Source organism: Eublepharis macularius, chromosome 2 (assembly GCF_028583425.1).
Source record: "Eublepharis macularius isolate TG4126 chromosome 2, MPM_Emac_v1.0, whole genome shotgun sequence".
Lineage (NCBI taxonomy): Eukaryota > Metazoa > Chordata > Lepidosauria > Squamata > Eublepharidae > Eublepharis > Eublepharis macularius.
In genome coordinates this window covers 224,041,265-224,054,276 of record NC_072791.1, presented here as the reverse complement: position 1 = coordinate 224,054,276, position 13,012 = coordinate 224,041,265, and the positions used below count along the sequence as shown (strand labels likewise).

General features: G+C 42.7%; 1 protein-coding gene across 1 annotated transcript in view; it reads right to left on the bottom strand.

Moving 5' to 3' along the window:
* The window catches only part of HIBCH (3-hydroxyisobutyryl-CoA hydrolase), a 92,129-nt gene extending 86,821 nt beyond the window's left edge, over positions 1–5,308 (bottom strand). Inside the window, exons 1-2 of the mRNA XM_054972973.1 lie at positions 5,221–5,308; positions 589–631 (exon numbers count right to left, since the gene is read on the bottom strand). Of these exons, the coding sequence (XP_054828948.1) occupies positions 589–631; positions 5,221–5,264 (87 nt within the window). The 5' untranslated portion in view covers positions 5,265–5,308. The remainder of the gene's footprint in view (positions 1–588; positions 632–5,220) is intronic.
* Positions 5,309–13,012: the final 7,704 nt, after the last annotated feature.

Here is a 13,012-nt window from a genome sequence, read left to right as displayed (position 1 = left end):
GGTGCTACCCAACATCAACAACACACATGAAACCATCTCTCTGCTCTCTAACAACAATTCTAACAGAAGTTCACAAGCCACCCAGAAACTGGAAGACGCAGGATACTTGCCACGGGGTTCACACTAACCTGCCATCAGGCCATAGTGACACTGTATTGCTATTTTACATGACTGAAGAAAATATTCCACGTTGTGGCCAGGATCCAAAAAAGTTATTTTAGCTTCAGTTTTTGCACGACCACCAACTGTCAGGTAGGCCCAGAGATCTCCCAGGATTACAACTCATCTCCAGACTTCAAAGATCAATTCTCCTGGAGAAAAAGGCTGCTCTGGATGCTGGACTGTATGGCAGTATACCCCGATGAGGACCCTCCCCAAACCTCGACCTGCCTAGGCTCCACCTCGGCACCTATTCTGCACACCTACTAAGCTATTAGTCTTTTCTTCAACTTCAATAGCAGAAACATTAGTTTTGAGACTCCTTTCCCTTTCAAAAGTGGTTTTCTTTGAGGCATGAAGGGCTGCTATTTGAAAAACACAGTTTCAAAGCTTGCAGAGATAAGATAAGAAAGAAACTTCAGTACTCACTAAGTGTTGTAGTGTGATCTGTAATCTGTGGAACGGCTTCAGCCTGAAAGAAGAAAATCAAGGTCTGCAGTGCCTCTGCCACAGCTAATGTAAATACTTGAAGCAAACATACCTGTTAGGGCTCTTTCTAGAAAAAGCAATTTTAATCTTTTTTTCTATTTTATAATCCATTGTCACTCTATGAAATCATTTTTTCTATGTGTAAACATAAGTTTTCTAATCCAGTTATAGGTACCAATAACAGTTCAATTAGTTGGGTGGTGGAAAGTGCTATCAAGTCCCCTCCCACTTATGTGGACCACGTAGGGTTTTGAAGGCAAGAAATGGTTCATAGGTAGCTTGCCACTGCCTAACTCCACATAGCATCCCAGGTCTTTCTTGGTAGGGTCCCAATCCAAGTACTTATCAGGGCCAGCCCAGCTTAGCTTCAAAGATCTGATGAAATTTAGGCTAGCCTGGTCCATCCAGGTCTGGGCACCTAGCTATGCTCACACTATACACAATAAGCAACATTAAAATATTCTAAAATAATCAAACAGAGGAATGATGCTTTTGCACACGTTGAATAATACACCTCTGGAAAATCCGGAAGTGACATTCTGTGGTTGTGGATATGGTATAGTGATCTTTGAGTGACCCCATGTAAAAATCCTGAGGATCCATGCTTGAGACCCATGCCATGTTTTTGCATAATAATCAATTACACTTGTTGCTTAAAGCAACAAATACCATTAAATGAAGGGAGTATAACCTACCTCATTATTGAGACCATAAGGTGCATAAGTCATATTCATACATGTACTGTGTTTCTTTTTGTAACAATGTATTTTTATATCCTTTAGATTGTAGGGATTAGGGTCATATTTATAAATTACAAAATATCTTAAGTCTTCAGCGACATGTTATCTAAAAAATGTTGCACTAAAGGAGCCTCTACAATTCTTGATCCTAGACGCATGTTCCAACATCCTTACTTTAATTTTCCTTGTACTCATGCCTAAATAATAGAGGCCACACAGACAGAAAGCTAAATATGCAACATTTTTAGATTCACAATTGGAGAAATATATCCTGTATATTGAGAATGACTTTCATTTTATTGTATATCTGCCTTACACGCCTTATTTTAATTGGTTAAGTATTGTAAGAGTAAACTTTGCATTGTTGCCAGTTTACAGCATGGTGTTTGTTTTTTTCTGGTTTTGCATCATGGCAGTGCCACAAAGTGTGATTTTGGTCGTGTAATCTGTGGCTGTGGACATATGTGAACAATGAACGTGTGACTTTTGCAGTGGAATCTGTGGTTATAAACACAATGTGTGATTGGATGATGAATGCTGTATGACCCCATGTAAAATCCTGAGGATCCATGAGTATCCATGCCTGGGAATGAAGTTTTTGTACAATGGCAGTGCCACAAAGCAGTGGATGTGTGATTTTTGTGCTGTAATCTGTGGCTGTGGTCATAATACTCAAGCAATGAATTCACGATTTTGGCAGTGGAATCTGGGATTACAGTCACGATATGTGATTGGATGGTGAGTTTTGCGTGAGCCCATGTAAAATCCTGAGGATCTATGAGAATCTGTACCTTGGAGCCATGTTTTCATGCCATGGTGGCCCCCTGCAGCAGTGCGTGCATGATTGTTTCAGTGCTGCCTACAGACATAATCTACAATACAACTGTGTAAAAAAAGCATACACATTCACAGATAGATAAAGATGGGTTAGTCTGTTTGTAGCAGTAAAAAAGAGCAAGAGTCCAGTAGCACCTATAACACTAACAAAATTTTTAGTAGAGTATGAGCTTTCCTGAGTCACAACTCACTTCTTCAGATACCAATAGATCAAGATGGATAGCCCTGTAGCAGTAAAAAAGAGCAAGAGTCCAATAGCACCTATAAGACTAACAAAATGTGTAGTAGGGTATGAGCTTTCCTGAGTCACAGCTCACTTCTTCAGATCAATTCACAACGATCCCTTTAAAATCATCTGAGTCTGAGTTTTACACCCTCCTTCACTATCCTAAAAAGGCCCTGGGACTCCATCCCAAGCTTGCCCAAGCTTGGAAAAAATGCAGCCCATTCCACATTACATGTTCCTTAACTGGCAGTGGAAAAGGGCAAGAGTCCAGCAGCACCTATAAGACTAACAAAATGAGGGATAAGAATAGAGAACTCAGAACTAGAGGAAATAATTCTACAAGAAGATAAAAAGGAAATCTCTAAGGTCTATAAGGTTTTGCTAAAATGGCATACTGTAGATGAGACAGTTAAAGTACAGATGGTGAAGTGGGCTATAAACTTTAATAAAGAAGTAACAATGGAGGCGTGGGAATACTTGTGGAAAAATACGTTGAAGATTACGACATGCACTAACATTAAAGAGAATGTCTATAAAATGATTTATCGTTGGTATTTGACACCAAAGAAAATTGCGCTAGGGAACTTAAATATGTCTAACAAGTGCTGGAAATGTAAAAAACATGAGGGATCTTTGTATCACATGTGGTGGACTTGTGAGGTAGCTAGGCAGTACTGGGGGGAAATAATAAGAGTAATAAGTGAGATTTTACAATTTCAAGTTAATAAGAACCCAGAACTCCTGCTACTGAACTTGGGAATGGAGGATATTCCAGCACAATACAGGACATTGCTATTTTATATGACGGCAGCGGCTAGACTTTTGTACGCGCAGAAGTGGAAAGTACAAGAAGTGCCAACCATTGAGGACTGGATTTATAAATTGCTGTACGTGGCGGAGATGGACAAAATGACAAGAAGATTGAGAGACCTTGATCCAGGACAGTTTAACACGGACTGGGAGAAGCTGAAACAATACTTGGTGAAAAAATGGGAGGTGGGAGGAGAACTGTGGCAGTTTGAAAATTACTGAAATATAATAAAAGAAGAGAGAAGTGACTATACCGGGGGGGAGAGTTAATTGAAAAATATCTAAGCAATTATTTTATTTGATTATTATATATAGTATGAAATAATAGTGGTGTTATTATAAGATTTATAGGGATAGAAACTTATTATTCTCATTGCTGGCAGATAACGGTATAATGGAGAAACTGTATAATCAAAATGAATGAATACAAGAAAGTAGGGGAAAATATATAGTAATATACAGAATATGGGTCAAATTGATTGACTTAAAGTATATATTCAAAGCATAGTTAAAGTGATTGATTATTTTTGATAGAGTTGCATAATGGAGAAATTAGATAACTAAAATAGTATAAAGATAAGATATATGAAACAAAGAGTAATATATGGAGTATGGTTAAATTGATTGACCTATATTGAAGGTATGCAATGTTTATAATGTACTTAAAGTTATGTATAATGAGGAATAAATTGTTTGTTCAATATAGAGAATAGAGTACAGGTTGCCAAAATGATTATCGAAGAATATATGCCAGAAATGTATTATTTAGTTGTTAAGTTAAATGGAAAGGGAAATGAGACAGCATTGCGATATAATAGGTAAGCTTAGAAGAGAGTGAAAGTATATGTTTAATAGGTAAAATAAGTTTGAAATGAGTAGGGGAAAATAGATAAGGGGTTGGAAAACTGTTGGAAGTCAACAAAAGGGGGGGAAGGGAGGGGGTTAGAATTGGAATTTTTAAAGGAAATTGATTGTAATGGACAAGAATGAACAGAGCATGGGCTCCGGTTCTGAAAAACACCAGGCCAACAAAACACTCCACACCCGACAATAGCCCTGCAGAGAAGATTAGCACATCAAGCACCAATCCATATGCAAAAGAACCTCCTCAGGAGACAGTGAAGCCTCCCGCCATTAGCATTCCACACCCTGGGAAACTCTTACAGAATGACTCAGCTCAACCCCACCCCTCCTGAGTAGATACAAATGACCTACATCTTTTCCACACTGTGACACTGAGAGATCTCTGTCTTTTGGTGCTACACCTCTGAAGATGCCAGCCACAGCTGCTGGCGAAACGTCAGGAACTACAATGCCAAGACCACGGCAATACAGCCCGGAAAACCCCCAACAACCATCGTTCTCCGGCCGTGAAAGCCTTCGACAAGACATTAAAATATTTCTAATCCAATAAAAAACTTAAAAGAAAAAGACTAACAAAATTAGTGGTAGGGTACGAGCTTTCGTGAGTCACCGCTCACTTCTTCAGATACCAATGTGATACCCTACCACTAATTTTGTTAGTCTTATAGGTGCTACTGGACTCTTGTGCTTTTCCTCTGCTATAGACGTAGGGTTGCCAACTCCAAGTTGGGAAATTCCTGGAGATCTGGGGGGGGGGGGTTGAAACCTGGAGAAACCTGAAGAAAGTGGGGTTTGGGGACGGAATAATTCCATAGACTCCACCCTCCAAAGTAGCCATTTTCTCCAGGTGAACTGATCTCTGTGGCCTGGAGACCAGTTGTAATTCCGGGAGATCTCCAGCCACTACCTGGAGGCTGGCAACCCTACTAACACGGCTACCCATCTTGGTCTTAACTGGCAGTCTGTCAGAGATAGACTCGACGTGGCTAACCCCGCAAAAGCGTCAGACAGAAGCCCTTCGGCGCCTACAACGGCGAACTCCCCCTCAGCGCCCACCCCCGTGACGTCACGCGCGGCGCCCTCCGCGGGGCCTACCTGGGAAGCCGCTGCCTCAGCGCCGGAACCACTAGCGGCCCCATCACGCCACTGCCCAGCCCACGCTCACGCCAGCCCTGACGACAGCGTGCGGCGCAGGCGAGTGACGTCACAGAGACCTACGGGGATCGGAGGCGAGGGGACCGGGGAGCGCCTCGCCTTCTCTTTCTTCCCGCTCTCTATGGTTCACGCGGGCTCCACCTAGAGGCTGCTGAGAGAAGTGCGCGATCCGGCCCGCTTTCTCCCTCCGGCTGCGGGTCCCAATTGGCAAAGCAGCACCTGTTGGATTTCTGATTGGTAGGCTGCCCTGCAGGGGCTCCCCCTTAAAAGCAGGGGAATCCTAACGGAGGCTTTCGGGAGGGGGGCTTTACTGACTAGATAGACATTATAAAGAAATTTGGACACAAGTGCATTCTGAAGAAAGGTGAGCATCACAGACATAAACAGACTTTAAAGGAGAGGGCTTTTTAAAAAAAAAACCTTAGAATTTTTAACCCTCTTAACATTGCTGATGCTTTGTTTTAGCATTTCTTCAGCTACGTATGGGATTTCTACTGGCTTTAAGTCTTGGCAAATTTGCATGTATACCCTGTTACCTTGTTTATTGAAATGTTTTTGAAATTGACTGTACGGGCTCACATTGTGTAACCCACCTTGTTTATCAGTGAGAAGGGGGGCTATAAAAGAAAGAAAGAAAGAAAGAAAGAAAGAAAGAAAGAAAGAAAGAAAGAAAGAAAGAAAGAAAGAAAGAAAGATGGGGCAGAGTAGCGGGGGTGGAGGATAGAACAAGGTTTGAAGAAGATTGACCATTTAGCACAACTTAGCTCCTGAAGACATGGCTTTAAACAAAACAGTGAATAAAGACAACATATTGTCAGGAGAAGACAAGACTGACTGGTGGAGACAACAATGCTAGGAAAAATGAAAGACAACAGGAAGAGAGGAAGACCCTAGCCAAGATGGCTTGACTCAATAAAGGAAGCCCCAGGCTCCAGTTTGCAAGATCGGAGCAAGGCTGTCAATGAGAGGACATTTTGGAGGTTGTCGATTCGTAGGGTTGCCATAAGACAGAAGCGACTTGATAGCACACGACACACATCCTGGCCAAAGAGCCTGTTGCACAGTTTACAATGATAAAACAATATCCATTGCATAATTACAATTTGGAAACTATAAAAGAGAGTACACAAAGAATCAAGATTAACCTCCAGTGGTCTTCCTAGAAAGAAAAGCTTGCCACAGACTTCCTAAAGACACCACTCTAGTAAGCCTCTCTGGGAAGGGATCTCTCAGCACAGGGGCCCCAACTCAAAAGGCCTTGCTAAATGTTACTATCCTTTCTGCATCTGTTGGACTGGGAGTCTGTGGAACAAAGTCTCCAACTACTCTAGGAAATGGGGCTGTTCAAATGGGTCACCGTACTGCTCTGATGCCAAATTTGTTATAGATACATCCTCCATTCACTTTTACTAACATTTCAGCATGTTTGGCACATCTATGTTCACCTTTATTTTTCATGCTTTTAAAAATGGTTTAAGATTATCTGGGCATGTCAAAACCAAGAGATTTGGACAACTTCCAGTTTAAGAAAATAGCACACCCGTTTATCTCAGTGAGACAGACTATAAATGAAGTAAATAAATAACCTGGAACCACCATTCCAGATACAGATTATATGTCATATCCCAGTTGCCAGGCTGGGCCACAGAAGAATTAAATCGAAACTTTCACAACCAGCAAAGACATTACTATAAAGGTCTGTTATTTTAGCAACATTAGGGTTTCTTACTGTGTGTAGGGCTGCCCAGTGGATTGTTAAAGGTGAAAGAAATATTTTCCTTGGGGTCTGTAAACCAAGTCTACTGAATTTGGGTCTGCAGGCAATACATTTTAAACAAGAAGCAATATTGTTAGCTGTAAGGGCCACACCAGAAGGGCCTGGTCTTTCAGTGGGATTCCAAAGGCACTCTTTGGCAGTACCTTTTTGGAAAATTTGGAATGGACAAGGGGGAGGAACTTGCAAGGACTTGCAGGGAATCTCATTTTCCCCTTACCCATTACTTTTTCTTTCCCTTGCCTGAAAAACCCCATAGCCTCTCCTCCTTTCCTGTTTTCTTTCCACCTAATAGCCAAACTACCTTTATCTGCCCCTTCCTCATGTCTTCAGCTGTCCCACTTCCTCTTCCCTAGAAGTTTCTACCTGGGAACTACGGCTGAGTTGCGCAGGGCCAGCCGCCACCCATTGCACATTGTCGGCCTCTAAGCCCAGCTGCACAGATGGGAACCTGCAAGGACTTGTAACAGGGAATTTTTTTTTAATACTACTCTGCTGCTCATTATAAATTTCCCTACTACCACTTACCCAAATATAATCCAAGACTCCAATCACAGTGATACAAAGAAATATCAGCCAGTATTACGTTTCTATGCTCCTTCCCCAGCCCCTCGCATCCATCATTTTCCACACTTCACCACTGGAAGGCTTTTTGAGGGCTTTTTAAAAACCAGCCATTTCTATAGCTCTGCAATACTGTAATGTTTACTGATTTTATTTTTAAAGCTCCCCCAAAGCCCCTGGTAGCACAAGGCAAAAGGTGTGTAGAAAACTGCCATGCGGATGCTCCATGGCCTATATGCATGCTTTCTGCATTTGCAGCAACGATGAATGCAAAATCTTCACTGTGTCCATGCAGCCATTGTTTCAAAAGTACAGGATTGTTTGGGTTGTTTTAACACATTAAAACAGTCTTTACTAAGCTTGGCAGGCCTTCCACTATGGCAGCAGATTTCCTGCCAACAAATTCTGCTGCTCACCTCACTTCATCGTCACTCCATGGTATTTCATCTTTCCCTCCTCCTGGCAGCCTCTGTATTCTCCTCACCTTTCCCTGCTTCATTCTCTCATTCCCACCTACCAACCAACCTATTTTTTATCTGCCCCCCCATCTTTACATACTTTTATTATTTGTTTACTTCATTTACCCTCTCTCCAAACAGGGACTCAAAGCAGCTTGCTTCATTCTCCTCCATTTTATCCTCACAACAGCCCTGTGAGATAGGCTGACAAGGCGTCATTGGCCAAGCTTACCCAGCAAGCTTCCATGTCCCAAACTTTCATCTCTGTAGTCTGGAGATCAGTTGTACTTCTAGGAGATCTCCAGGTACCTGGAGGTTGACAATCCTACCATACTTCCCTTCAAACTGCTCCTTCATAAAGACTGAAAATAATAACAAACAGGTGTAAGTAATAGATTGCATGAGCCAGTTAGTTCCCCCAGCTAAGACAATGGCCATCTAGGTCTCCTTAACAATAGTCTTGCACTTTTTGACTTGTCTAGCCCTATCCTGCTTGCTTGGTTGTTCTTGCATCCTCAGCCTGCCTGCACAAATGATAACTTTGAAATAAAAAGATTTTTTTAAACATTCAATTTATGTACCACCCTTCAGGACAACTTAATGCCCCCTCAGAGCAGTTTACAAAGTATGTCATTATTATGCCCACAACAATAATCACCCTGTGAGGTGAGTGAGGCTGAGAGAGCCCAGAGAAGCTGTGACTGACCCAAGGTCACCCAGCTGCCTGCAAGTGGAGGAGTGGGGAATCAAACCTGGCTCTCCAGATTAGAGTCCTGCCTCTCTTAACCACTATGCTCTTTTTTGACTTCTCTGGAAATGGCTGTCTTGAGCTTTCCCCCTGCCCCCTTGAGCTTTCCCCCTGCTTACTGAGGAGTCACAAACCCATCACACTTCAGTGACGCATGCACTCGTTCCTGAGAGTCAGTGTTGTATAGTGGCAAGTGTTGGACTAGGATCTGGGAGCCCCAGGTTTGAATCCCCACTCTGCCATGGAAGTGAGCCGGGTGGCCTTGGGCCTAACTTACCTCATAGAGTTGTTGTGGAGATAGAATGGAGGACAGGAGAATGATGTAAGCCACTTTGGATCCCCATTGGGGAAAAAGATGGGGTATAAATAAAGTAAATAAATAAATGTGTTGTCAGAGATTACTTGAGTCAAAAAGCACATTGTCACTCCTTCCACCACACAGGTGCCGTCTACCAGCAAAAACTCTGAACAGCCAACCTGCCATAAGGGACACGGGTTGCAGCCGAACGATGCGAGGAACAATGTGTAGGAAGGCAGACAACAAATTAGATTCTTCTAGATCAGGGGTGGGCAAATTGCGGCCCGCGGGCCACATGCGGCCCGCTACAGAGTTTTTTGTGGCCCGCCAAGACAGTAGAAAAGTGTGATAGGGTACATTTGTCTCATTAAACTGATTCTAAAATTAAATGTGCTTGCAGCTATAGATGATATGAAATTAGCACAATAAATAAATTGAATAAAACGACCACTATTTTATTTAATTTATATTTATCGATTTTTATGATACAATTTATACCTTTTCTGAAATGCAAAGTTAACTAATGAATGCAATCATTTTAAAAGGTGCAGCCCTCCGCTAACCTCCGCTCCCACAAAGTGGCCCCCGAGCCAAAACAATTGCCCACCCCTGTTCTAGATCCATTCAAGTCCACGAGCTTAGAAAAATGCAACTCTGCTTACAATAGCTCTGCCAGATACCAAGTTGCTCATAATAGTCCATTGGGATATTTAAAATCTGCCTGAAAGTGAAGATGGAATAACAGATGTCAGATCATATTTTGACGTGCTTCCCCAGAAAGAAACAGAAGCGAGAAACCAAGTCTGGAGCAGTTTTATTTTATTTTAGAGAGTCAGGCGCGGGGGGGTAGTGTCGCCTCACACTTCAGCTCTTCGTGTTCTGTTCTGCATAATTTTCCGAACAAATTGATTTAAATTGACATGTGTGTAGGCACTGGAAAAACAAGAATAGCCGTAGGGGTAGACAATTTGGATAATCCTCTGGAGGGCTCGCACTCTTCACTTGGATGAGTATTTCACTCCTGTATTATTTCAAGAATAACCAGACGTGCTACAGCAGCAAAAGGTCTGTGCAGCTTGGAAAGAGCTTTGGAATGATACGGGGCTAAACAATGAAACGGTTAAACAAAAATGAAATTTATTGAGAAAAAATAAATTCAGGGTTATCATAACAAACCTAAAGCATCTTCTAAACCTCCCCCCCCCCCGCCCTCAACGTGGTGCATGTGGACACCATAGTACTGGCTAACAGCTTTCCTGGCGCTTGTCAAGTGCTTATAGAAAGTAGCTAGGGTAGGGTTGCCAGCTCCAGGTTGAGAAATTCCTGGAGATCTAGGGGGTGAAACCTGGAGAAAGTGGGGGTTGGGGAGGGAAAGGACCTTGGCATGGCATAATTCCATAGAGTCCATCCCCCAAAGTAGCCATTTTCTCCAGGTGAACTGATCTCTGTGGCCTGGAGACCAGTTGTAATTCCGGGAGATCTCCAGCTACCATCTGGAGGCTGGCAACCCTAACCTAGGGCCAGGTGGGGCTTTTGTCCAGCGGAGCATCTGACTGACTGCAGATTTCTTTTAAAAAAAATGTTCAGTGGTAGCTGCCACCACAGTGTTGGTTTTTATTTGCTCTCTCACTCCTCTTTTCTGTGTATTTTTAAAAATTACCCTCTTTCCCCCTGCACTTGGGCTTTCTCTGCGTGGGGGGGTGGGGCAGGCAAAGAAGGGCTCCACCTCCTGAAGCAGCCATTTTGTGGTTGCCTCCACCTCCCATGGCAGCCATTTTGTGGTTGCCTCCACCATCCTGTTCAGAATTGCAAAGATGCCCAAAGGCTGAAAACAGTTAGGAACCCCGTTCTAAACTGTAGCCCAATTTCTGCCTGCAGCACTCTGATTGTACTGATAGTGATAGTGGGAGGAAAAAAGAAAAGCAATACATTAAGGATGAATGATCCCCAGATCTGAACAAAAGACATTTTGACATCCGCCTCCACTGACATGGCTGCCAGTTTTTCTATTCCCGACAGCTAAGTGGGTTATTCCAACCTGGCAAATTTAAGAAAGAAGTCTAAGAAGTTTTTTCCTGTACTACTGGTACTGTTTGTGTTGGTTCGACACAATTTGGTTCCCCTCAACTGTGGCAAGAATGAGAAATATTTTTCTACTACAGGGACCAGAAACATGAATTACACAACTAGATCATCTCTTTGTTATTGTGTGATCATCTTACAAGTAGTAATAATAATAACATTCAATTTAGATACCGCCCTTCAGGACAACTTAATGCCCACTCAGAGCGGTTTACAAAGTATGTCATTATTATCCCCATAACAAAACACCCTGTGAGGTGGGTGGTGCTGAGAGAGCTCCAGAGAGCCATGACTAGCCCAAGGTCACCCAGCTGGCTTCAAGTGGAGGAGTGGGGAATCAAACCCGGTTCTTCAGATTAGAGTCCTGCGCTCTTAACCACTACACCAAACTGGCTCCCCGGTAGAATACACAGTTCACATTGCATTCATGGTCGTTCTGAATTACCACTCCACTTTTTGGTTGCTCCCTGAACAGCTTGTGGTTTAGTAAAAGAGGCAGTCTTTCAACCATCATAGGCAGTGTGGTGGTGTGGTTTGAGTATTGGACTAGGATCGGGGAGACCCCTGTTTTGAATCCCGAATCCACATTCACCCATTACCCGTATGTTTATCGGATATCTTCCGTTTGCCTCCAATCCGTGATTTTTTCCTCTTCGTTCACATTCCTGCTTCCAATCCATCTTTCTCGCGCGTCCCTCCAGTCACACGGCCGCTCGAAAACCTTTTTTTCCCGCCCATTTTTTTAAAAATTTTTTGAGCGCACTTTTCCGTTATTTCGATCTTGCCTTATAAAGAAACATCATTGAAGATAATGATGCCTCTCTTCCCCCCACTGACAGCACTGATGGCTCTCTCCCGTTTCTTTTTTGGAAATTTGGAAGCATGTGGGAAGCTTTCGTGGGCATTTCCTATGCAGGACAGTTCAGTGCCTGAATTTGACTGAAGTTTCACTTCCTTGGAGTGTCATTATTTCGATATTTTGTACGTTTGATATTACAGTAATATAAATTTAAAAAAAAAAACAGTTAAAAAGGAAGTTTTGCGAGTCCGTTCTGAGGATGGATTCACCCCAAAATGATTTTCCAAACTACCAGATTTGATTCAGGAACAGCATAATCAATAAATCCAATGCTATGAAGTCAAAAACAGTCTTTTGCAGACTACGGAGCACTTGCAAGTTGAATCAGCCAATAGGAACTCTCGGAACGGCCGGAGAGACAGGAAGGGGGGTGGTTTTTAAAAAAACCACGTAAATTGCGCATTGGCCCGTTCACGGCCACCGTGAAACTCCCGTTGAAAACCTGTGACCACATATTCGGGAGAAATGCGAATGAAATGCGTCTGTTTAATGAGGTAATGTGACCGGCACTCGGGATTGCATGGGGAATGCGGGGAACATGCGACTTAGAATGAGTAATGTGGATTCGACCCCTATTCTGCCATGGAAGTCAGCTGGGTGACCTTGGGCCACTTGTACATCTCAGCCTAACATACCTTATAGGGTTGCTGTGAAGATAAAATGAAGGAGAACACTTTGGATCCTCAATGGGGAGAAAGGTGGGGAATAAATGAAGGAAATAAATTTAAATGTAAAAATTCCATCTGTCCTCCACAATCAGAGTATTTTCGTCAATGGTAAACTTAGTTCACAAACCATTATGCAGACATCTCCCTGGCTGGATCACAGTTTAGAAACTTTGGTGGTAGAATACTGCTACCAAAGATGTAATACCCATGCAAATATCCACAAATATATAGTGTCCCCTGCTTCCCAATCTTGAATTCACAAAGGACAGCAACCGGATGTG